The following is a 26,184-nucleotide window of genomic DNA, read 5'->3' on the forward strand; positions in this document are numbered from 1 at the left end:
CAAGAAGTATTTATTGAGCACCAACCTGTTCTAGACCCAGGCTAGGCCTAAGGAATGTGCTGGTGGGCACTCAAGGTCTGGCTCTCCTGGGGAGCCCTACGTTTGGACAGATACGGGACGGGACAAGCATTTGGGCCACCAAAGGCAGCACAGAAGCTGAGGTGGGGGGGTACAGGTTTGGGAGGAGCCCCCCTCCCCCCCGGCAGGCAGATTAACAGGGTTGAGCAAATCCAGGTGAGGTCAGAGCGCAGGCTGGGCGCCCAGCATGTAGGGTCTAGTAGTCCAGCGAAGAAATCTGCATTTATTCTACACTTCACGGGAGGCCTTCAGAGGGTTTGGAGCACATGCATGACATCATACTTTTATTTTTAACAACAACAACAGAACAGAACGGCATGGTTGTGCTGAGAATAGATTTAGGAATGAAACGTGGAAACAAGGAGTTAGGGACCGTTGTCCTTGTCTAGCTGAGGCTGACGATGGCCTGGACCGAAGTGGCATCAGTGAGGACAGAGAGAAACGGAGGAATGGGGCCCGGATTTTGCAGGTAGAGCCCACAGTGGTGGGGAGGGATGCGAATGTAGCAGGACGAAGAAGGAATGAGAAGTCAGACTGACAGAAAGAGGGACTCTTTTTTTTTTTTTTAAGTTTATTTATTTTGAGACATAGAGCAAGCAGGGGAGGGGGAGAGAGAGAGAGAGAGAGAGAGAGAGAGAGAGAGAGAGAGAATCCCAAGCAGCTCCGCACTGTCAGCGCAGAGCTCAATGAGGGGCTCGAACTCACGAGCTGTGACATCATGACCTGAGCTGAACCCAAGAGTGGACGCTTAACTGACTGAGTCACCCAGGCGCCCCAGAAAGAGGAACTCTTAATCGGGCTTGCGCAGATTACATGATGCTGTTGTTTGTTGCCTAGAAGGGCCCCCCCTCCCCCGGGGGCAAGGAATCAGAATTTGGGTGGTAGGGACCAAGCGTCCTTCTTTGGACCTGTCAAGTTGGAGATGCCTGCTAGAAACCCAAGTCTGGGTATCCAGTAACCAGTTGGATATGCAAGCCTGGGGGAGAGGCCATGGCTAGAAATATAAGTTTTGGAAACGTGAGCATATAGGAGATATTGAAAGCCATGGGGCTGGATGAGGTGACCCAGGGGGAGAAGGTGGACAGAGAAGTGACCCTGGCTAGTGCCTCAGGGACATCTGCAACAGGGAAGAAGAGGATGTAGCAAGGGAGCCACAAGGGGTGACGATGAGGTAGGCGGAGGCCAGGAGGAAGTGGCCAGACGTGCTGAGAACTGAGCCAAGAAGGGGACTGCTAGGTCTGACCTGGTAAGAGGTCATCTCAGTGCAGTGGTAGGGACCGGAGCTCTGCTTGGTGGCAGTGTGTGTGGGGCGGGGAGAAGCCCATCTTCTTGGCATGAAAATAATAAGAGCTTTTATACCGAAGAAAGCTCATACCCTTTCTGGGAAAAGAGGGCAAGGGGATGGAAAACAGAAAAATACACTCTGAAATAAGAACTGTTAGAGCACACAAGATGCAGGATGGTGGGAGGTGGGCCAGGAGGGCAAGATGGATTCAGGCAGGACAGACAGACATGCCTCACCGGCTGTGTCTGCTCAGAATGCTCTGGTTCCCCTCTCGGCCCTGTCAAGGCCCGGGGAAACCCAGTGAGGGGAAGGAAGGAGCAGGTGGAACTCAGTTAAGGACTTCTGGGCCTTCCAGGTGCCGGGCAGCGTAATCTCTGAGTTGCAGGTCAGGAGACAGGTGGCCGGGCCAATGAGAAGGCAGAGGGAGTTGTTCCCTGATGGGGCACAGCTTGGGAGGACATGCCTGTGTGTCACCATCTCACTTCATCCATCCATCCATCCATCCCCCTGTCCCTCCATCCATCCCTGCATCCATCCATTCCTCCCTGCATCTGTCCATCCACTCATCCAATCACCTAATGCACATCTGAGGCCTCTGTGCACCCAGCCCTGGGCTGGGCGGTGTTGAGGACACGGAGCTGAGTTACTTCTGTACCCCGCCCCTGCCCCAGCCCGGTGGGAGAGCCAGACACAGACACACACAATCACACCAGAGTGACTCATGCTCCAATACAAGCAGCACAGGGCGCTGTGAGCGTCCAGAGCAGGGTGGACAGATAGGGCCAGGGTGCACCAGAGCAACCAGCCAGGGACCAAGGAGTTGGTGAAAGGTGGGTCCCACCTGGCCTGTGCGCAGAAGGGCTGAGGGAGGGGGTGATGGGGTGAAGATCAGGCCCTGCTGCCATTCCACATGGCTGTCCCCGTCCTGGCCCCTGGGGGACCTGAAACTGCATGGAAGGTCCCCCGGGGGTGCCCTGTCTAATAAACTCAATGATGAGGACTGTGGCTCTGGTTCCAGTGCCCCTGACACCCAGCCCTTTTCACTTCTGGGGAGTTGAAGACAACCAGCACCATATCAGCTTTATCCATCAAGATCCAGGGAGCTGGGCCCCAGCCTTCTGCCCCAGGGGTTCAGGCTCCTCCCTCAGACCCAGGAGTCCTGGCCCCCAGCCCCATCCTCCTTCAGGCCCAGGTGTCCTGGCCCCCAGCCCCTCCTCCCTCAGACTCAGGAGTCCAGCCCCAGCCCCTCCTCCCTCAGACCCAGGAGTCCAGACCTCAGCCCCAGGGGTCCAGACCCCAGCCCCCTCCTCCCTCAGACCCAGGAGTCCAGACCCCCAGCCCCTCCTCCCTCAGACCCAGCAGTCCTGACCCCCAGCCCTTCCTCCCTCAAACCCAGGAGTCCTGACCCCCAGCCCCTCTTCCCTCAGATCCTGGAGTCCTGCCCCCACCACTCTCAGACCCAGGAGTCCAGGCCCCCAGCCCCTCCTCCCTCGGACCCAGGAGTCCTGCGCCCAACCCCTCCTCCCTCGGACCCAGGAGTCCTGGCCTCCAGCCCCTCCTCCCTCAGGCCCAGGAGTCCAGCCCCCCGGCCCCTCCTCCCTCAGACACAGCAATTAAGATTCCCAGCCAGGCCCGCTCCCTCTCCGGGCACCCTGGAGATGGGACCCGCGGCTCAGACGCTTGCCCCTTAAGGGGGTAAAAGTCCCCCCAGGCTCCAGCCGGGCCAGGACCCCGCCCCTAGGCCCTCCTCCCGGGACAGCCTCCCGCCTCCCCCCGCGTCCCCTTAAAATACCCGGGGTCCCTATGGCAACAGGCGCTGGGCGACAGGTGCGGGTGTTATTTACGGGTCGAGCCTGAAATAGCCCGGGAGGGCGAGGGGGTGGGTGGCTGGGTGGCTGGGGCCGAGGCCGGAGCGAGCGCAGCGGCGCGTCCGGGCCGAGCAGGCGGTGGCGTGCAGGACAGGCCGGCTGGGAGGCGGCGCGGAGCTGGGGCCGGCGCGGCGCGGAGGCAGGAGAGCGAGACGGGGCCCTGCCCGGGAGCCCGGGAGCCCGGGGCGGGAGGCCTGAGGGGGGCGGCGGGCCTGGAGCTGAGCCTGGAGCGGTCCCGGCCCCGCCGGCCCTGGGAGCCCGGGGGAGGGGGAGCCGAGTGATCCCGAAAGGACGCCGAGTCCCTTCCGGGTCCCCGTGGTCCTTTGAACCCCGGGGATTCCGTCCCTGTTTCCTGAGCCGCTGCGGGGGACCACAGCCCCTCCTCCTGACCCGGATTGGGACCCCAGGTCCCCCTCCTGAGCCCCGGGGGCGTCCCCCAGCCCCCTTCTCCGGACCCCATTATGTCTCTGAGCCAGCAGTCCCCTGTCTGAGACCCAGGGAGACTTTCTCTGACCTCTCTTCCCCGAATGGCCGGGAGACACCCACTCCCTTCTCCTGGTTTCCAGCAGGTCGCCCGCCCCTTCTCTGAAGCCCAGCCGGCACTCTACAGCCCCCTTCTGTGAATGTTGGGGAGGAGCGTCCTACTGCCTTTCTGAGACCCAGAAGGAGTTCTGACCTGTTCTGAACCCCAGTGGGGACCCGACTTCTCCCTCCCCAGACCCCGAGCCCCAGAAAAACCAGGAGGCATCTCCTCTCCAATACATAGAGGGCCTCGGCAACCCTCCCTGGGTACCCCAATCTCTGAGCCTTAGTGGGGTGCTCAGAGCCCGTCCCCCAGGACACCCAGTTTCCTGGAGATTCCTCCCAGTGGGGACCCAGAGCAGCCCCTCAGAGGCTCAGCTAGTACTGAGTTCTCCTTTCTCCCGGGCCCTCAGGCGCCCCTCCTGGATACCCAGCTTCGACCTCTGGGCCTTGGGGGTACCTTGCTTTTCTTCTTGGTCCTACCCTCCTCCCCGAGTTTCTGTGGGCTCCCTGGGGCCTCCCCTGAACTTAGAGGGTTCCTGGGCCAGAAGATCTATTTTGTTCTCTTCCAAGCTCAGAGGCGACCTCCTCTCCCCCACTGGAGATTCCAGGGGAAGATCCCGATCTTCCTTTCTCAGAATCCAGTGGAAAGTGAGCCCCTCGCTTCCTTCAGCACCCCACTTGTTCCAACCCCCCCCCCGCCCCGGGCCACCCTCGGGACTCTGCCTCCTTTGCACCTGCTCGGCTACGGCCCCGAGGATGATGATGTGGTCCAACTTTTTCATGCAAGAGGAGGACCGGCGGCGGCGGGAGGCGGCAGGCCGGCGGCGGGCTCTCGGGCAGCACCAGTCCCGGCTGACGCCGGAGCGGGAGGGAAAGATCAAGCTGGGACTCCTGCTGAGCGCGGTGGGCGCCACGCTGGCCGTGCTGGCCGTGGGCACCGAGTTCTGGGTGGAGCTCAACACCTACAAGGCCAATGGCAGCGCGGTGTGCGACGCTGTCCACCTGGGGCTCTGGAAGATGTGCACCAAGCGACTGTGGCAGGCGGACGTGCCCGCGGGCAGAGACACCTGTGGCCCCGCGGAGCTGCCCGGAGGTGAGAGGCCACGCCCCCGGGCCGGGGATTGTTCCCAGACACAGCGAGAGTGGGCGGAGTCAGGGAAACCCGAGCCCCAAGGAGAGAGCAGCCCAAGCCTACACCAACCTGTGCTCCCCGAGTAAGCTTTGCTCCAGGCACCAACTGTGTGTGCTGGGGGGCGGTAGTTGGGGGCTGGGGGGGTGGGAGAGAAAGTCTGTACTTGCAGACTAGTCTGTGTACCGGCCGTCCTGTCCACCCCCCTCCCCAGCAGCCTGTCCGCAGCTACATCCTGTACCCCCAGACTAGCCTGTACCCTAAAACTCGCCCAAACCCTTAGACCAGCCTGTGCCCCTAGAGAGAGAGAGAGTTTGGGCTCCCGGGGTCAGCTTGCTTTTCCCACATTGGAGACAGGCCGCACTCCTATCCCGTGGGCCCCGGGGAGACAGATCACCTTAATGCCAACCCCAAAATGAAATCTGTGCCGGACCCCCACGGCCGATATTGCCAAACACAGCTCTCACTGAACACCCCCCAACACCCACCCCCCCGCCCCGGGGAGACCTCGTGCTTCTGGGAGATGTGCTTTTCCGTTTCCTGGTCCTGTCACCTGCAGATGCCCAGACCTGACCCTCCAGCCCTTTTTATTTTCTCTTCCAGACACCCCACACCCCTCACGGTCCCGCAGAATGGCCTTTCATCCGTGGCAATGCCACACAGCTACCCCATACCCCTCGCTCTCCCGGACAGGACATGCCATGCCGTTTACGTGCACCATTGGGACATCCTATACCCCCTGGGAACGGGAATGGGCTCTTGCACCACACGTACTGACCCAAGGAAACTATCTGACACCCCTCACGGTCCATGTAGGGTGTCCCAGGCTTGATCACCCATGTGAGATCTCCAAACAGTGTCCTATAACCTCAGTGCCTCCCACAGAAGATCTCTATCCCTCTGGGCTCCAATGGGATTTCCCCCCTCACTTATCCACACATGCTATCTTCCACCCATAGGGTCCAAAATAGGACATCCCAAATCCTTGATAGCAGAGTGGGAGACCCCCACCCCTCGTCATGTGAGGTACCCACGCACTCATCGTCCAGATTCAACACCTCACTTCTGCAGATGGGCTACTTTTTTGCCCCTCACAGCCTCAAGCAGGAAGTTCCCAAACTTTTGCAAAATGGGGTGCCCTGGCAATAATATGCTTATGTAATATGCTTCGATGCTTACGTAGCACCCAGGCTCTGCTTGGAGTACGTCATGTGCATTAACTCGTTAATCCTCATATCCTCCTAGCAACCTTATGAATAGTTACCATCATCCTCATTTTAGAGAAAACAAACATGAGGAGTAAGGAATGGAAGTGGTTCCATCTATGCACCAGGCTAGTCATATGGGATTTGAACCTGGCTGTCCCGGTTCTTCACAATTGCACTCTATCGCATCCCAGGAGTCCGTAAAGATGCCCCAAAGGTCCTCGCTGCCCTATAAGGGATGCCCCCCCAACCCCACTCCGTAAGGCAGGACTCCTCATATCCTTTGATGTCCCCCCTGTTGGTCAGAAAGGACTTCAGCCTCCTCACAGGACCGTCTCATCATCCCACAGTCCTGACCCTCCAGAGGGGACCGTCCAAAAGTTCACAACTTCTATTATCTCAGAAATATCCCACACATTGCCCTGTCCATCAAAGGACACCCTTAATTCCCTTGGCTACAAGTGGGGGGAGGGTGTGTGTGGCCCACCCTACTCTTTTCCAAATGGGATATGCCATCTGGAGTCTGAGACAAAATGTCCTGAATCACCGGTAGCCATGATGGGAGGCCAGACACCCCACCCTCTCTCAGAAAGATGGACCACACCTTCTTACTCTCTAGATGGGACTTCACGCTTCCCTCATGGATGAAGACCATGTGTCCCCCACTGACTGCTACCATCTCAGCAGCATCCTCAGCCCTGCTGCAAGAGGTATCCTTTCCTCCTTGTTGCTGCAGGATTGCTGATGCTGCGGGGTAAGGACTCCCGTCCCACTGCTCCTGATAGAACACGTCCTGCCCTTCTCCTTCCCTCAGAGGGCCGGTGCAGTGTCCCACTGCCTCACCTGACTCAGGACTTTATTTCTTGTCCCTCTGCATCTTTCTTTGAACTGGAAGGTTCTTTTCTGCTTCTCTAGCCTGCCTGGCTCATCTTCTTGTACCCCTCTCATTGTCTACCCTCTCTTCCTCCCCCTTCCTGTGCCTTAGTTTCCCCATCCGTAGCATGAGAACATGGGACTAGAGGAATTTTGTGGGAAGTTCCAGCTTTCAAATGCAGTTTATATATTTTTTAAAATTTTTTAACATTTATTTATTTTTGAGACAGAGAGAGGCAGAGTGTGAACAGGGGAGGGGCAGAGAGAGAGGGAGACACAGAATCTGAAACGGGCTCCAGGCTCTGAGCTGTCAGCACAGAGCCCGACGCAGGGCTCGAACTCAGGGACCGTGAGATCATGACCTGAGCAGAAGTCGGATGCTCAACCGACTGAGCCACCCAGGCGCCCCTATATTTTTTTAAATTTTTTTTAACATTTATTTATTTTTGAGACAGAGAGAGGCAGAGCATGAACGAGGGAGGGTCAGAGAGAGAGGGAGACACAGAATCTGAAACGGGCTCCAGGCTCTGAGCTGTCAGCACAGAGCCCGACACGGGGCTCGAACTCACGGACCGTGAGATCATGACCTGAGCCGAAGTCAGACGCTTAACCGACTGAGCCACCCAGGCGCCCCTCAAATGCAGTTTAGAGAGCGCCCCAGCCTTTTTTTTTTTTTTAAGTTTAGGTTTATCTGGGACCTCAAAGATGGGCAAACTTTACTCTTTCATTTACATCACAAAATCATTGCCAGCCTTCTCTTGCTTTATTTTACAGTATTATTCCCCCCCCCCAATTTCTTTCTATCTCTTTAACGTGTTTGATATGTATACATCAGTATATATTTTATTTATTTTATTTTTTTAAAATTTTTTTTCAACGTTTTTTATTTATTTTTGGGACAGAGAGAGACAGAGCATGAACGGGAGAGGGGCAGAGAGAGAGGGAGACACAGAATCGGAAACAGGCTCCAGGCTCCGAGCCATCAGCCCAGAGCCTGACGCGGGGCTCGAACTCACGGACCGCAAGATAGTGACCTGGCTGAAGTCGGACGCTTAACCGACTGCGCCACCCAGGCGCCCCATCAGTATATATTTTAAGTTGGAAACTATACAGTGTTATTTTGCATCTGTACATGTTTTAATTTACATAAATGATATTGCGCTGTGGATTGTCCCCGTTTGTGATTTACTTATTTATCGATCTATTTGCTCAATGCTGTTTCTCGGATCTCCCCACTTTGCTTTCTGCTCTTGTAGTTCATGGCTACTGCATGGTGCAGAGATTTGCACAGAGGGCATCTGCCCCATTTTCTTGATCCCCCTGAGATGGACACTTAGGTTGATTCCGACTCCCTGTTCTTACAAACAGTGCTGCTACAATCATCCACACATATGTTCCTGCCTGTAGTGTTTCTCTGGATGTAGACCCAGAAACGAAATTGTTGGGTTATAGGGTATAAACGTACCTCGTTTCATAAAGGATGTCAGAGTGCTTTCCAGAAAGACATTAGTGCCAGTTTCTGGTCCCCAGCTGTTTCCTCTTATTCTTCCAGTGCTTGATATTATCCTTTTAATATTTGCCAATCTAATTGATCTAAAGTGCCCTCTCCCTGCTGATTTAAGTTGCATTTCTGTGATCCCTGGTGAGGTGAAGCATCTCTTCATATACTTGTGAGTCATTCAGACTTCTTCTTCTGTGAATTGACTATTCCTGTCCTTTGCCCATTTATCAATTGGGTTTCCTCTCTTTTCTTGCTGGTCTCCAGGTGTTCTTTGTGTGTTCTAGTTAGGAACCCTCTCTGGGATGAGAATCTCCTCTGAGTCTTTTAGCCTTCTGTTCCCTCTATCTTGGTGTCCTTTGTTGAATAAAGTGATCATCCGTTTCTAATCCCACTTGACCCCTTAACAAACCCATCTGATGAAGCCAGGAAAGAGACTATTATCTCATTTTAAATTTTTTCTTTAACGTTTATTTATTTTTGAGACAGAGAGAGACAGAGCATGAACGGGGGAGGGGCAGAGAGAGAGGGAGACACAGAATCTGAAACAGGCTCCAGGCTCTGAGCGGTCAGCACAGAGCCTGACGCGGGGCTCGAACTCACGGACCGTGAGATCGTGACCTGAGCCGAAGTCGGACGCTCAACCAGCTGAGCCACCCAGGCGCCCCCTAGTATCTCATTTTATAGAGAAAGATTCAGAGGCTGCGGAGAGGTCAACAGCCTTCACAAGGCCACAGATCTGGACCTCTAGGCTCCAGACTGGAATCCCAGCTCCTGTATAGCTGGATGATGGCAGGCGGGTTTTGTTTCTCTGAGCATCATTCTCTCCTGTGTATATCAGGGATGCTGATATCCTACTTTTAGGCTGCTGGGAGCTCTGTTAAATGCCCAGCCCTGAGCTTACGCCAGCAATGTCTGTATCATCACCTTTCTTTTTCTCTCCTGCTCCCACAGAAGCAAACTGCACCTATTTTAAATTCTTTACCACGGGGGAAAATGCACACATCTTCCAGAGAACTACAAAGAAAGGTGAGAACCACCCTGCGGTGGGGTGGTGCCGTGGCGGGAGGGGATAGGGGAGGTCCCATCTTTGGGGGAAACAGGTTCTCCAGAGCCCTGTGCCTGATGCTCCTACCCCAGCTCCACCTTTGTCATGAGTTGTGTGACTTTGGGGGCAGCCACAGCCCCTTTCTGGGACTTTCTTAAAGATGTCCACCTGCCACATGCTAAGCAGAGTGCTGAGTGTTTCATTGATAAGAACTCCAGTCCTTGCCATGACGCTGCAGGGCGGTGGCTTCATCTTGTGGATGAAAAACGGTAGTCTAGAAAATGGTTACATTTACTTTTTCCAGAAGGGGCAGAGGCAGAATCATCCCAAATAATCCTGACTCCAAAGCAATGCTCTCCTGTAGAATCTTCCGTGAGATGGAAATACTCTGTACCTGTGCTGACCGATGTGGTAGCCACTAGCCCCATGTGGCTGCTGGGCGCATGTGGCTGGTGTGATGCAGAGACTAAGTTTTTAAAATTTCGTTTCAATTTGGGGCACCTGGGGGGCTCAGTCGGTTGAGCGTCCAACTCTTGATTTTGGCTCAGGTCACGATCCCAGGGTTGTAGGATTGAGCCCTGTGTCAGGCTCTGCGCTGACAGCTCGGAGCCTGGAGTTTGCTAGGGTTCTGTGTCTCCCTCTCTTTCTGCCCTGCCCCCACTCGTGCTCTGTCTCTCCCTCTCTCTCCCTCAAAAACAAGTAAGCATTAAAAGAAAAAAAGGCTATACCCTTTCTTGGGAGCCTGGGTGGCTCAGTCGTTTAAGCGTCTGACTCGTGGTTTTGTCTCAGGTCACGATCTCACAGTTCACGAGTTCAAGCCCTGCAGCAGGTTCTCTGCTGTCAGCACAGGTTTTACCCTTTCTGCTATAACCACAGCCTCTCCGTCACCCCAGTACCTCAGTGTCCATCCACACCAGTAAAGAGATTGTGGTCATGTCATGACTCCTATCCAGCCTCTGTAAGGGTTTAATGAGATGATACAGCTGAAACGTACAGTGTGATGCCTGGCACATAGTAGGCCCTCAGTCAACAGTGGTTCCCACCCTCCCTGCTCCTTTCTGTCTTGTCTTTGTGCTAAGTGAGTTTGGGCAAGCCACTGTGCTTCTCTGGGATAGTGAATAATCACAGTGCACGTGTATAGCACAGCTCCTGTGTGCTAAGCACTTCACTGGGTACTTTTTATAAACTGATTCTAATCCGCACAACAGCCCAGTCAAATAGGGATTTTGATCCTGATTTTCTAGAGGAGGAAACTGGGGTTCAGAGAAGTTTGGTGACATTATTATAACCTTCCAGCAAGTCTGTACAGAACTCAGACTTGGATCATTTCACTGTAACAAACTACCTTCTCCGTTGTCACCCACATGCTCGCTGCCTCAGTTTCCTCACCTGTAAACAAACAGTGACCAGATCCCAAGGAATAATTGGTAGTTCCCATTTCTTTCTAATCCTGACCCTGTCTCCTCTTTGCTTTGTGGCCTCAGGCAAATCACTGAGCCTCTCTGTGTCTTAGTTCCTTCAACAGTGTAAGTAAAATATTGGACTGAATGATGTACTTGAAAATTCTCTAGTTCTGAATCTTCCGTCTTCCTGGTTTTGGGTCTCTATAGGGGAGTCCTTCCCACTTCCTCCCTCCCATGTACTCTACTTCTTCCCTTTACTCTCCTTGCAGAGGTGAATCTGGCAGCTGCCGTGATAGCAGTGGTAGGCTTGGCACTCATGGCCCTGGGGTGCCTCTGTATCATCATGGTGCTCAGCAAAGGTGCAGAGTTCCTACTCCGAGTCGGAGCCATCTGCTTTGGCCTCTCAGGTGAGGGCTGGGAGCCTGGAGACTGAGGGAATTGCATGCTGGGAGGTTGGATCTCCAAGAGCTCTTGCATGCTAGGAGGTAGGGTGTCCAAGCACTGTTGCATGGTGGGAGTTTGGAACTCTAGGTAATGTTGTATGCAGGGAGGTAGAGTGTCCAAGCACTGTTGCATGCTGGGAGTTTGAATCTCCAGGGCACTGTTGCATGCTGAGAGTTGAGGGAAACCCACCGGCTGTAGTAGTCTCAAAAATGGAAGAATTCTGGGGCGCCTGGGTGGCTCAGTCGGTTAAGCGTCCGACTTCAGCTCAGGTCACGATCTCGCGGTCTGTGAGTTCGAGCCCCGCATCAGGCTCTGGGCTGATGGCTCAGAGCCTGGAGCCTGCTTCCGATTCTGTGTCTCCCTCTCTCTCTGCCCCTCCCCCGTTCATGCTCTGTCTCTCTCTGTCTCAAAAATAAATAAATGTTAAAAAAAAATTTTTTTTAATGGAAGAATTCCAAGCTTTATTGTTGCCTAGAGATTAAAGGGTCTCCAAACACTATTTTAAATTTGGACCAAGGGTTTCCGAGAATTGTTGCCTGCTTGGAGGTAGAGTCCACAAACACAGTTGTACCATGGGGATTGGAGGAAGCTTAAGGGTTATAGAGGTCTCAAAGAATGGAAAATTCTAAGCCCTGCTGTCCCCAGAGGGGTCTCCAATTTGAACCCAGAGGTCTTCAATTGCTGTTGCATGCTGGGAAGTTGGAGGCCATCTCCAGGCACTGTTGCTTGCTGGGAGGTTAGAGGACATCTCCAAGCACTGATGCATGCTGGGAAGTTGGAGGACAACTCTAAGCACTGTTGCATGCTGGGAAGCACCAGGACTGTAGTAGGCTCAATGTGAGAGTTCTAAGTGCTATTATTGGCTGGGAATTGGAAAGTCTTCAAATACTCTTTTAGCTTTGGAACTTAGGTCTTCAATGAATGTTGCATTCTTGGAGCTGATGGTCAAAAAAAAAATTCTACATCTTGTCAATGTAGTGCTCATTGGATCAGATGTTTGCTAAGGTAGATAGAAAGGTCACTAATTATATAAGCTTCATTTGTTCATCCTCTGTGAATTTACTGAGCACTTACTATGTTCCATGCACTGTGCTAAGGGCTGGGTATATATGACTAACAAGACAGATATAGTCTGCCCCTCACAGAGCCTAGCAGAGATAGACAGTAACCAGTAATTACACATATAATAATGCAACTATAATTGTGATGAAAGTTATGATAAAGCGTATTAGGGGTAGACACTGCAGTGAGGGTGTATCAGAGGAACTCAGAGAAAGTGGTATTTAAGCTGGTAATTGAAGGGTGAATAGGACTCATCCAAAGTGTGGTGGTGACAGTAGTGGTGACTATATTGATGATGTTGTCTATTGTGGTGGTGGTGGTGACAATGATGGTGGTGATGGTAGGGATGATGTTGGTGATGTTGGTGGTGATGGTGGTGATGAGGATGATAGTTAAAATGGTGGTAACGGTAGAGATGATGGTGTACTGATGGTGGTGATGGTGATAGAATAGCGATTTGACAGGTTTGAGGAACAGAATGAAGGTCAGAGCATAAAGCAGGCAAAATCTTTCACAAATGTACATGGTAACCTTAACTAACAAGTGGGGTAGACTCTAGTACAAGATAAGGGAGAAATGATAAGTCTTCACGAACATGAACATATGAATGGAAAATAATAATGATCAATTTTTATTATTTTGTTCCCTTAGAGATCTTCCTAAATAAAGGGGAAAATTCAATCATCTCCTTTCCTTTCTTTCATTTATTCATTTTATTCATTGATACACATACAGACATATTACACACTTTTGTACGTTTTTGTATATGTAATATTATCAGAATGTACAGGACAGAAAGGTGCCTTCCCTTAGGGAGATTACTGGTTAAGGACACCGAAATAACACAAATCATCCCACAATTACAAATTTCTAGGTGCTATAAAAGAAAAAGAAAAGTAGATTTCTATGAGAGTGCATAATGAGAGCACCTGATTTAAAGCAGAGAGTTAGTGAGGGCCTCCCTGAGTAACCAAGCTAGACACAGTTTGGTGAATTTAAGGTCTTGAAAGAAAGCCAGTGTGGCTGGAGCATGGAGAGTGAGGAGAACACTGGGGTCAAAGATGGACCAGGAAATCAACAGGGAATTCAAACATCTAGGTTGGCATCTAACTTCTGACAAGTTGTGTGATCTTGGGCAAATCTTTTATCTCTGAGCTCAAGTTCCCACATATCCATGAAGTCAGTCACCCAAGTATCCATTTGTCAAGTATCCATCTATCCATCCATTCATCCCATCTATCCCCGTCCGTCCATCCATCCATCCTTTCATTCCATCTATCCATCTGTCCGTCCATCTATCCATCCGTCCATCTATCCATCCATCCATCCATCCATCCATTGATTCATTAATTTCCTCCCACTCCCTTCTTCCTTTTCCATTATCCTTTCTCTTTTATCTGTTTTCTGTCTATTCATCCATCCGTCTGTCCATCCATCCATTCATCCCATCTATCTATCCATCCATCCATCCATCCATCCGTCCGTCCATTGATTCATTAATTTCCTCCCACTTCCTTCTTCCTTTTCCATTCTTCTTTCTCTTTTATCTGTTTTCCGTCTATCCATCTGTCCGTCCGTCCATCCATCCATTCATCCCATCTATCCATCCATCCATCCATTGATTCATTAAATTCCTCCCACTTCCTTCTTCCTTTTCCATTCTCCTTTCTCTTTTATCTGTTTTCTGTCTATCTATCCATCTGTCTGTCCATCCATCCATCCATTCATCCCATCTATCCATCCGTCCATCCATCCATCCATCCATCCATCCATTGATTCATTAATTTCCTCCCATTCCCTTCTTCCTTTTCCATTCTCTTTTCTCTTTTACCTGTTTTCCCTCTATTCATCCATCCAATCATTCAACAAGTATTTTTTTTATATCCAGTAGGTGCTCAATGCTGTGCTTGATACCACTGGGGATAGAATGATGAATAATATTAAGATGATCCCTGTTTTTGTAGAATTTATAGCATGGTAGGAATTTGGTTATTGAACTCATACTTGTGTTGTTCCAGGGGGTGCCATGAAAGTGAGGATATAAAAGTGTTTTATGGAAGTCTCAGGCATGAAATTTTTCTGCAAACTGTACAAGCAAGTGAGAGCGAGGGGGTGGATTTGATGCTGTAAGTATTTTGGCTATATTTGGTATCAGGCCCTGGACAGATTGAATTTTCAAGATCTCCTCAAATAAAGGGACATGTTCAGATTATATTGTTTCTCTCCATGAAATATATACATCAGGTATTGTTCATGTTTTAGAGATACAAGACAGACAAGTTTCCTGCTCTCATGGATTTATGATAGCGAGGGAGATAGCCATGGGACAAATAGACAATACTAATATAAATTAATATATGCTAGTAATTACCAGCTGTGATAAATGCTACAAATGAAAATGAAAGAGTGTGGAGGAAAATCTGTAACAGGGAGATCTGATATAGACTTGAGTGGCAGTGCTTAAGGAGGGCTTCTCAGAAGTGCAATAGCAGTGATAGTAATAGTAATAGTAATAGTAATAGTAATAGTAATAGTAATAGTAATAGCAATAGCAATAGCAATAGCAATAGCAATAGCAATAGCAATAGCAGTAAATAGCAATAGTAAGGGTAATAAAGAGCAACAGTAATAGTAATAAATAGTAATAGTAATAAATAGTAATAGTGATAGTAATAAATAGTAATAGTGATAGTAATAAATAGTAATGGTAATAAAGAGTAATAGTAATAGTAATAAATAGTAATAGCAATAGTAATGGTAATAAAGAGTAATAGTAATAGTAATAAATAGTAATGGTAATAAAGAGTAACAGTAATAGTAATAAATAGTGATAGTAATAGTGATAGTAATAAATAGTAATAGTAATAGTGATAGTAATAAATAGTAATAGTGATAGTAATAAATAGTAATGGTAATAAATAGTAATAGTAATAGTAATAAATAGCAATAGTAATAGTGATAGTAATAAATAGTAATAGTGATAGTAATAGCAATAGTAGGGATGTGTAAGGCAGTACTCAGAGAAGGGTAAGCAGAAAATTATTCCAAGCAGCATAAAGGTCTCCAGGTTTGAAAGAATTTGGTGCATTTGTAGACTGAAAGAGGAGCGCCTGGGTGGCTCAGTCGGTTGAGTGACTGACTCTTGGTTTCAGCTCAGGTCATGATCCCAGAGTTGTGGAATCAAGCCCCGCATCTGGCTCCATGCCAAGCATAGAGCCTGTTTCAGATTCACTCTCTTCTCCCTCAGCCCCTCCCCGGCTCTCTCTCTCTACAATAAAACATACAGACTGAAAGACGTTGTACTCCCCACTATTTTAGGGTGGGAAGAGCTGGGGAGATGAGCACAAACAAGGAGGCAGGGGCCAGATCACGTAGGCCCTTCTAGGTCATACAAGGCATGTCAGGCTTGGTCGGGGAGGAAGTACAGAGACGTGTCTAAGAGAAGAAGCTATGGAGTAGACCTGGCTTTAATCAAACCTGAGCTCCACCTCTCCAGGCTTTAATCTTCCCCTCTGTAAAGTGGGGATAATAATACGTACCTCATGAGGTCTAGTGGGAAGAGATGAGATGAGAGAGTGTTTGGTTAGATTCTTGTCACAAAGCCAAGGCTAAGAGTCTACTGACTACAGCCCATGGCCAAATCCTACCTGCCCTTTGCTTTGGGGTTAGTTGTAGTTTTAAACCATAAATCCTACTGTGGTTCCTACCTGATTCAAAAGCCAATACGTTCACAATCAATTACTACCACTAGAATAATGTGGCTCCTAGGTCTTATGTGGCCTGGCTCCTGGCTCTGTGGGACTTCGTCTCTTACCACCTGCTCCCTCTGTCCTGGTTTCATTGGCTTCTTTGCTGTTCCTCAGACACTTCAATCTCATCTCCCCCTCAGAGCATTTTGCACTGCTATCCCCTCAGCCTCCACTAGATCATCCCATGTCTCATCCCTTCCTGTCATTTAAGTCTCTGATCTCGTTGACCACCTACGAGGCCCATTGCCTGCCGTGTCCCTACCTTGCCCCCTTTTCTTCTCTCATGGAATTGATCACTCCCTGAAATTATATACCTGTGTGTGTATTCCATTGCTCGGGCTGCCATAGCAAAGTACCACAACCCCGAGAGGGTTAAAGAACAGAAATGTGTTGTCTCATGGATCTGGAGGCTGGAGGTCTGAGACCCAGACATGGGCAGAGTCGGTCTCCTCCGAGGCCTCTCCTTGGCTTGTAGACGGCTGTCTTCTCCCCGTGTCCTCAATCTGTGTATCTGTGTTCTCCTCTCCTCTTCTTGTGGGGACACCACCATATTGCCCTCCATATTGGATTAAGGCCCTAGTGGCCTCATGTCTGTTTAATTATTGCTTTAAAGACTCTGTCTTCGGGGCGCCTGGGTGGCAGTTGGTTAAGTGTCTGACGACTCTTGGTTTTGGCTCAGGTTGTGATCTCACAGTTCCTGAGTTAGAGCCCCCTGCATCTGTGAATGTGGGAGCCTGCTTGGGATTCTCTGTCTCCTGTTCTCTCTGTCCCTCCCCCCTCACACTCTCTCTCAAAACAAAAAAAACAAAAACAAAAAAAAAACTTAAAAAAATTCTATCTTCAAATATAGTCACATTTCAAGAAACTAGGGGGTCAGGACTTCAACACCTGAACTTTTGGAGGCACAATTCAGTCCACAGCAATACATTTGCCCTATTATTGTCTAATTCTCCTTCTGGGATGGAGCTCCAAGAGGACAAGGCCTTTGTTAGTCTTTTTTTTTTTTTTTTTGATGTTTATCTATTTTTGAAAGACAGAGAGAAACAGAGTGTGAGCGGGGGAGGGGCAGAGAGAGAGGGAGACACAGAATCTGAAGCAGGCTCCAGGCTCTGAGCTGTCAGCACAGAGCCCGACAGGAGGCTTGAACTCACAGACTGCGAGTTCCTGACCTGAGCCGAAGTCGGACACTCAACTGACTGAGCCATCCAGGTACCCCTGTTAGCCTTGTTTATATATTTTATAATGGGGGCTCAATTAAGATGTGTTGAATGAATCAATGAGGCATGAATTTGCAGAGGAATCAAGGGGACTGGAGAGTGTCTTGTCTGAATATTCTTCCACCTCTGGGTCCCTAAGCTGAGCTGCGTGGGGCCAAGGAGGCCTCAGAGGGGAGCTACTGACCCACAGATCACAGACTCCTGGCTGCATTCTCCAGGACCCCGATTAAAAACCACGGTGGGGGGGGGCGCCTGGGTGGCTCAGTCAGTTGAGCGTCTGACTTTGGCTCAGGTCATGATCTCGCGGTTTGTGAGTTCGAGCCCTGCGTCGGGCTCTGTGCTGACAGCTCAGAGCCTGGAGCCTGCTTCGGATTCTGTGTCTCCTCCTCTCTCTGCCCCTCCCTTGCTCATGCTCTGTCTCTCTCTGTCTCTCAATGATAAATAAACATTAAAAAACAAAAACAAAAACCAAAACCATGGGGGGAACGAAGTACCAGGGAGTGGGCGGGGGGGGGGAAGAAGAGTCCGGGGTCTGAGAGAGGGGGTAGCTAGGACCCATGACTCATGGGCCATCAGATGGTCCTACAAGATCTGACCCCTGCCCACCTCTGCACGTCTATTCCCCACCACTCTCCCCTCCCCACTGTCTTTTCTCCAGCCACACTGACCTTCTTTCTCTCCCCCAGACACACTGTACTCATCCTACCACCGGGCCTTTGCACAAGCCATTCCTTCCTCTTGCACTGGCCATCACTTAGTTTTGTGCTTCCTCCAGAACCTGGCTTCTGTTCATCCTCCAAGTCTTAGCTCAAATGGCTTTTCCTGGTGACATCATCTCAAATGGAGACATCATCTCCAGCTCTGTTCCTGGATGTCACTCGCCTTCCCATCACCCTGTTCTATCTTTCCCAGCACACATCACTCTCTGAAATTATCTCGTCTTCTCATGTGTTTACTTTGGACGTTACAACCTGGCAGCCTGTGGCCAGCGATGACCCATAAATGGACTTTGGCGGGCAGGGCATAACGTTTCTCTGAGCCAATGTTTCAAGGTTGGGCAAATTCCCATAAAAAATAGTAATCATTTACAAAATTCCAGCTAATCTTAAAAACTCAGAAGATCTGGCAATTTAAGTCCCCATTTCTGAAGGGTTGCAGTTGGCTGAAGCTGAGTTTTGGACTCTTTGTCTCCCCCCACCCCCACCAGCCCCCGCACTCACCTGCTTTGTTGACTTCTGCTTTCTCATTGCCTCCTGCAGGCATTTGAGTTTTGCAAGCCTTGGTGTATTTGTTTACCACCTGTCCCCTCCATCTAAAATACAAACTCCATGAGGTTAGGGTCTCTGTCTTGTACTTTCTTCTTCTGTTGTTGTTGTTGTTGTTGTTGTTGTTTTTAATTTACATCCAAGTTAGCATATAGTGCAACGATGATTTCTGGAGTAGATTCCTTAATGCCCCTTACCCACTTAGCCATCTCCCCCCACACACCCCCTCCAGTAACTCTCTGTTCTCTATATTTAAGAGTCTCTTATGTTTTGTCCCCCTCCCTGTTTTTATATTATTTTTGTTTCACTTCCTTTATGTTCCTCTGTTCTGTGTCTTAAAGTCCTCATATGAGTGAAGTCATATATTTGTCTTTCTCTGACTAATTTCGCTTAGCATAATACCCTCCAGTTCCATCCACATAGTTACAAGTGGCAATATTTCATTATTTTTGATTGCCCAGTAATAATCCATTGTATATATATACTACATCTTCTTTATCCATTCATCCATCAATGGACATTTGGGCTCTTTCCATACTTTGGCTGTTGTTGATAGTGCTGCTATAAACATGGGGTGCATGTGTCCCTTCGAAACAGCACAGCTGTATCCCATGGATAAATACCTAGTAGTACAATTGCTGGGTCGTAGGGTAGTTCTATTTTTAACTTTTTGAGGAACCTCCATACTGTTTTCCAGAGTGCCTGCACCAGTTTGCATTCCCACCAGCAGTGCAACAGAGATCCTCTTTTTCTGCATCCTCGCCAACATCTGTTGTTGCCTGAGTTGTTAATGTTAGCCATTCTGACAGGTACAAGGTGGTATCTCATTGTGGTTTTGATCTGTATTTCCCTGATGATGAGTGACGTTGAGCATTTTTTCATGTGTCGGTTGGCCATCTGGATGTCTTCTTTGGAGAAGTGTCTATTCATGTCTTTTGCCCATTTCTTCCCTGGATTATTTGTTTTTTGGGTGTGGACTTTGGTAAGTTCTCTATAGATTTTGGATACTAACCCTTTATCTAATATGTCATTTGCAAATATCTTCTCCCATTCTGTCGGTTGCCTTTCAGTTTTGCTGATTGTTTCCTTCGCTGTGCAGAAGCTTTTTATTTTGACGAGGTCCCAGTAATTCCTTTTTGCTTTTGTTTCCCTTGCGTCCAGACACGTGTTGAGTAAGAAGTTGCTGCGGCCAAGATCAAAGAGGTTTTAGCCTCCTTTCTCCGGAGGATTTTGATGGCTTCCTGTCTTACATTTAGGTCTTTCATCCATTTTGAGTTTATTTTTGTGTATGGTGTAAGAAAGTGGTCCCTGTTCATTCTTCTGCATGTCGCTGTCCAATTTTCCCAGCACCACTTGCTGAAGAGACTGTCTCTATCCCATTGGATATTCTTTCCTGCTTTGTCAAAGATTAGTTGGCCATACGTTTGTGGGTCCATTTCTGGGTTCTCTATTCTGTTCCATTGATCTGAGAGTCTGTTTTTGTGTCATTTTTTTTTTAAATCAAATTTAATTGCAACTTAACTTGACTGCCTTTCCTTTTGTTTCGTGATTCACCATCTTTATTGGCGTATGGTTGATGAGCTTTATTAGGGTATGAATGGTGAGTAGAAATTGTAGATCTTTAAGGTGTACAACTTGGGGTTTTGATATACATGCACGTCATGAAGTGATCACCACAGTTAAACTAGTTAACAACATGCATCACCTCACGTGGCCACCTTGGTGTGTGTGGTGAGAACACCGAGGCTCTCGTCTTGTAACATGTGTGATACAGTATTGCTAACTATAGTCACCCCGCTGCACATGAAATCCCCACAACTCGTTTGTCTTGCGTAATTGAGTTCTGTACCTTTGCCCCACATCTTCCCCTTTCCCCTCCCCCGCCAGCCATTGGCAACCACCTTCTGTTCTGTGCTTCCATGGTGAGTTCAACTATTCCAGATTTTTACTATCTCTCTTTCCAAAAGCCTTACTTTTTAAAAAGTAAACTCCATGCCCAACATGAGGCCTGAACTCATGACCCAGAGATTAAGAGTCACATTCTCTACCCACCAAACCAGCCAGGTGCCCCTTTTATTTTTTCAAACAATTTTTTAACGTAGCCTTTAATTGATTTTCGTGTTTTTGATTTTGGACTTTGATTTTTTTTTTTTGAGAGAGAGAGAGAGTGAGCAGGAGTGAGGGGCGGAGGGAGAGAGAGAATCTTAAGCAGGCTCCACATTCAGCTTGGAGCCTGACACAGGGCTCGATCCCACGACGCTGGAATCATGACCTGAGCTGAAATCAAGAGTTGGATGCTCAACCAATTAAGCCACCCAGGCACCTCTGCTTTTTCCTTTTTAAAAATTTTTAAATGTTTATTTATTTTTGAGAGAGAGAGACAGAGCGTGAGCGAGGAAGGGGCAGAGAGAGAGGGAGACACAGAATCTGAAACGGGCTCCAGGCTCCGAGCCGTCAGCACAGAGCCGGACACGGGGCTTGAACCCACAAACCGTGAGATCGTGACCCGAGCCCAAGTCGGCCGCCCGACCGAGCCACCCAGGCGCCCCCACATTTTTCTTTTTTAAAGCGCTAAAACACACATAAGATAAAATTTACCATTTCAACTGTTTTGTGCTCAGTTCTGTGGCACTAAGCACGTTCACCATCCATCTCCAGAGCCTTTTCACTTTCGTGTTTCCCCAAGCACAACTCTGTCCCCATCAAACAGCAGCCCCCACCCCCCATGCCGTTCCCCCAGCCCCTCGGCCTCTGGCGACCACCACTCTCCCTTCTGCATCTGTCGGTGTTGTGTTCCTTCTTTATCTCCAGCTTCCAGACTCGTGCTATAGGGTTGGTGTTTAGTAAGTGGCTGTCGAAGGAATTAGGTGGGGTGGTGCTGAGGGCCCCCCAGGTTTCCTGTTTGAACGAGCATGAGATGGGGTGTGCTGGGGAGACGCTCAGACCCAGGTCGGGGTCCCCGGGGGCCTGAGCGCCATGCCTGTCCTCTCCCCACAGGCCTGCTGCTCCTGGTCAGCCTGGAGGTGTTCCGGCATTCTGTCCAAGCCCTGCTGCAAAGAGTCAGCCCTGAGCCTCCCCCAGCCCCAGCCCTGGCCTACGAATACTCCTGGTCCCTGGGCTGTGGGATGGGGGCCAGCCTGGTCCTCCTGCTGGCCAGTGGCTGCTTCCTCCTGCTCACCTTGCCTCCGGGGCCCTGGGGCTCACTCTGCCCCAAGCTGGGGCACAGGGCCACCTAGAGCCAGCACTGTGCCTTCTCTAACTCCTTCCTTTTCTTCTTATCCCTCAAAGTCTTTCCCCTTGTCCTGGAGAAACTGTGTTCTGCCTGCTGTGGGGCACACATTGTTTGCACACACCTCCCTCTCCTGCCTCATGTTTTCCCTCTGTGAATATGTTCTTCTCGGTGGCTGAATTGGGATGCTTGGGGTACGATGGAGAGAGGCCTTTTACAAACGAGGGTCCCCAGGGAAGGCTTGCAGGGGGACCTGATGGGGTAACTGGGGAGTAGGGTGGGGGGGATGAGGTCAGGGGGTCTTAGGACGGACTTGGACTGATTCATTTCCCAGATCTGGATGTATTCACTTGTGGGAGAGGCATCTTCCAACTAATTTGAACCTTGGGGAAACGGGAGGGGGAGGGGAAATCGCTGGGTCTGGCCTCGCTGTGGTCTGGTTTGGGATTAAAGGTTTGGAAATTTCAGAGCTTTGATTTGGAGTCTGTTTGGATATGGTTGTGTGTTCCGGGGTGGCGAAGAGTGACCCCTTGTGCTCTCCGGAAGCCTGCTACTTAGCAGCCCCGAAGTCACATGTCAACAAACCCACAGAGTGACCAGAAAACTCAGCAGCTTAGAGCACACACATCGTGGGTTGAACTGCATCCCACGTCTGGACGCCTGTGCTGGGATCCCGACCCCCAGGATCTCAGGGTCTGTTCGGAGGTACCCAGGTGAAAGCGAGGTCATCGGGGTGGACTCTCCTCCAGTATGACTGGAGTCCTTGTAAGGAGGGGAGGACGCAGACAGGTGCCGAGGGAAGACACAGAGGCTCTCAGCTGCCTGTGAACCGAGGAGAGAGCCGGGAATGGATTCTCCCTCACGGTCCTCAGAAGGAGACAACCCCGAGACCCGCTGACCCTGGACTCCCCGCCTCCAGAACCTGGAGACAGTACACAGTGTCCTTCAGGCCACCGGTCTGGTCTGTGGTGCTTTGTTAGGGCAGCCCCAGCGGGCTGGACAGATTCTAGTGCCTGGAAACGGTGTGACACACGGGGCTCTGGGACGGGGGCAGGGACAGGCAGGGGGCTTTGGAGGTGCCCGACAGAAGAGCCGCCCTGGGCTCCAGGAGACGGTCGGTGGGGACACGCATCCCCAGGGCTCAGAAGGAGGCGGGGAGAGTTGTAGGGACAGTGGCTGTGTTCTCAGGGAACGCCGTCATCACTGTGCACTAGAAAGCTGGTAGGAATCGGAACAGCACCAGCTGATGCTACAGAGAACCAAGACCCACGTCCAGGGCTCCAGCGCTCAGGCCCAAGGACCAGCCTCGCACCTTGGGAAGACCAGGTGTGTATTTCAACTCCACAGTCACAGCTGGAGGGGGCTCCTGGGAGGCGCAGTCGGGTGGGCGTGTGACTTCGCTCAGGTCATGATCTCACGGTTTGTGAGTTCGAGCCCCACCTGGAGCTCTCTGCTGTCAGTGCAGAGCCTGCTTGGGGTCCTCTGTCCCCCTGCCCCCCACCTCTCTGCCCCTCCTCCCCTCTCAAAAGTAAATGAATATTTAAAAAAAGAGAAAGTTGCCTTTCTGTAGATGCAGCCAAAGAAAGAAAGAAAGAAAGAAAGAAAGAGAGAGAGAGAGAGAGAAAGAGAGAAAGAAAGAAAATCGTGGCTTGAGTGCATTCTTTGGTTTCACAGGGATAGCTGAAGCTCGTCTGTTACCTCTCAAAGGCCAAAGTCTCTTAAACTTAAAAATGTTTGAAATAGGATCACCTGGCTGGCTCAGTTGGTACAGCAAACTCTTGATCTTGAGGTCTTGAGTTCAAGCCCCACATTGGGTGTAGAGATTACTTGACAAATAAAATCTTAAAAAAAAATTACAATAGGGAATATGTGCTGATTTATGAATACAAATGTGCTAACATCATGCGTTTGATTTCCTAAATGTTATATTTACAACTTAAAGATAATTACACATATCATATATAATATTTTATATACCAATAATATATAGTGTATGATTATAGTTAATTGGTTACTATATTAATAATATGGATATTTAATATGTTGATATGTTATCTTAACATTTTCTATGTTTAGTTATATATTATAAATACAATTATAGGGGCACCTGGGTGGCTCAGTTGGTTAAGCATCCAACTTCGGCTCAGGTCATGATCTCGCAGTTCATGAGTTCAAGCCCTGCGAGCTGTCTGTGCTGACGGCTCAGAGCCTGGAGCCTGTTTTGTGTTCTGTGTGTCTCTCTCTCTTTCTGGCTCTCCCCTGCTTGCACTCTGTCTCTCGTTCTCAAAAATAAACATTAAAAATATTTTTTAAATAAATACAATTAAGTAACTATATAGCCATATAGCATCATTATATATTATAGTGATCATTACATAAATATTATTTATATTAATAGCCTGTCATGGTTTTTTTAAATATTATTTATTTATTTATTTATTTATTTTAATTTTAATGTTTATTTATTTTTGAGAGAGACAGACAAAACATGAGTGGAGGAGAAGCAGAGAGAGAGGGAGACACAGAATCCGAAGCAGGCTCCAGGCTCTGAGCCATCGGCACAGAGCCAGGCATGGGGCTCAAACTCGTGGACTGCAAGATCATGACTTGGACCGAAGTCAGAGGCTCAACTGACTGAGCCACCCAGGTGCCCCTTTGTTTTCGTTTTTGTTTTTTTTTTTTTAAGTTTATTTATTTATTTTGAGAGATAGAGAAAGAAAGCAGGGGAGGGGCAGAAAGAAAAGAGAGAGATAATTCCAAGGCGGTTCCACACTGTTGGAGCAGAGCCCAATGTGGGGCTCAAACCATATCATGGCATGAGCCAAAATCCTGAGCCGAAATCAAGAGTCGGACACTCAACCAACTGAGCCACCCAGGCGCCCAGTAGCCTCTCATGTTATATGACTATAGCATTCATAACGTTACATATATGAAACATAACATACAATATAATCTATTGTAGTGTATCCATACGATATTTATAATGTAACATGTAAGTTAATATTTGTATGATACGACATGTTATATAATTACAAATTGTCCCAGGGTTCCCAGCAGCCTCCTTGCTGAGGATGCTGTTGGGGAAGAGCTGCGGAGGTGGGTTCACGGCCTTGGACAGGTGGCGGGAGCGTGGGGCAGGGGCTGGTAGGGAAACACAGCCCGAGCAATTTTTCACCGCTTCTTCATCCCTTACAGGAGCTCCTCGTGTGCTACCCCTACAGCCGCTGCCAGGAGTAATGCCGTCCTAATCCCTGCAGAGCCCTGGAGGACAACCTGGCACGGGGTCATGACTCGATCAGCCCTGCTGTTATTATTTATCGAGTGGCACTTTGGGCCCAGCATACAGTAGAGAGCAAAAAAGGGACCCCCAGGGAGCTGACAGTCTGGTGAGGGAAACAGATATTAATCACATAATCACAGTAATGGACGTGTAATTATAAACTCTGGTCAGAGCCAGGGAAGGGGATCAGCAACACGTTTGTTTTTTTTCCTGCTTGACTTTGAGCCCAGCCGTCTCGGGGATGCCCTGAGAGCTGTCTGCCTCGGGGGAGAGTCCTCCGGTCTTGGGAATGGCTCTTTGTGCAGCAAGGCCTTCACTCTGCACCTTCTTTGCCACCTGCAGTCTGGTGGACTCCTCGGAGGTGGGGGAAGGGAGCGGAGACCCAGCAAAGACCAGTAACTGGAAACACATCATGATACGGGACCAGTTATTGAAACATTAACTTGCATCACTTCACTTTCTATATATTTATAAATTTTTTTTAACATTTATTCATCTTTGAGAGAGAGAGAGAGAGAGAGAGACTGAGTGAGCAGGGGAAGAGCAGAGAGAGAGGGAGACACAGAATCCGAAGCAGGCTCCAGGCTCTGAGCTGTCAGCACAGAGCCAGACGAGGGGCTGGAACTCACCAACCATGAGATTGTGACCTGAGCTGAAGTCAGAAGCTTAACCAACTGAGCCACCCAGGTGCCCCCCTTTTCCAATTTATTTTTTATTTTTTATTTTTGGCTCTTTTTTAAAAAATAGTGATAGCCCTGGGCACCTGAGTGGCTGATTTGGTTAAGCGTCTGACTCTTGATTTTGGGTCAGGTCATGAGCTCATGGTTCAGTTCCTGGGATCGAGCCCCATGTCTGGCTCTGTGTTGACATTGATGAGCCTGCCTGGGATTCTCTCTCTCTTCCTCTTTCTCTCTGTCTCTCCCCCATCCCCAAATCAATCAATACATAAACATTAAAAAAATAGTAATAGCCCTTGCAACCCCCCCCCCCCAAAAACCCAAAAAGCCTGGCACATTGTAGGTGTTA

At 49.5% G+C, this 26,184-nt stretch overlaps 1 protein-coding gene across 3 annotated transcripts; it reads left to right on the forward strand.

Annotated features, from left to right (window-relative positions):
• Positions 1 to 3,236: 3,236 nt before the first annotated feature.
• CACNG6 (calcium voltage-gated channel auxiliary subunit gamma 6) lies at positions 3,237 to 25,716 on the forward strand. 3 transcript variants are annotated; one of them, XR_008293667.1, is made up of 5 exons: positions 3,243 to 4,849; positions 9,416 to 9,490; positions 11,182 to 11,319; positions 21,647 to 23,204; positions 25,074 to 25,716. XR_008293667.1 is itself a non-coding variant. In XM_027037380.2 (4 exons), exons 1-4 carry the CDS (start codon positions 4,513 to 4,515, stop codon positions 21,883 to 21,885), a joined length of 789 nt encoding a protein of 262 aa, XP_026893181.1. In that variant the 5' UTR covers positions 3,243 to 4,512; the 3' UTR covers positions 21,886 to 23,399. The 3 variants fall into 3 exon arrangements, 2 of the variants coding, with proteins under 2 accessions (XP_053066669.1, XP_026893181.1); XM_027037380.2 differs by lacking the exon at positions 25,074 to 25,716 and having other exon boundaries at positions 21,647 to 23,399; XM_053210694.1 differs by lacking the exons at positions 11,182 to 11,319; positions 25,074 to 25,716 and having other exon boundaries at positions 3,237 to 4,849; positions 21,647 to 23,405.
• The last annotated feature ends 468 nt before the right edge of the window (positions 25,717 to 26,184 follow it).

This window comes from Acinonyx jubatus, chromosome E2, assembly GCF_027475565.1.
Source record: "Acinonyx jubatus isolate Ajub_Pintada_27869175 chromosome E2, VMU_Ajub_asm_v1.0, whole genome shotgun sequence".
In the NCBI taxonomy this organism is placed as follows: domain Eukaryota; kingdom Metazoa; phylum Chordata; class Mammalia; order Carnivora; family Felidae; genus Acinonyx; species Acinonyx jubatus.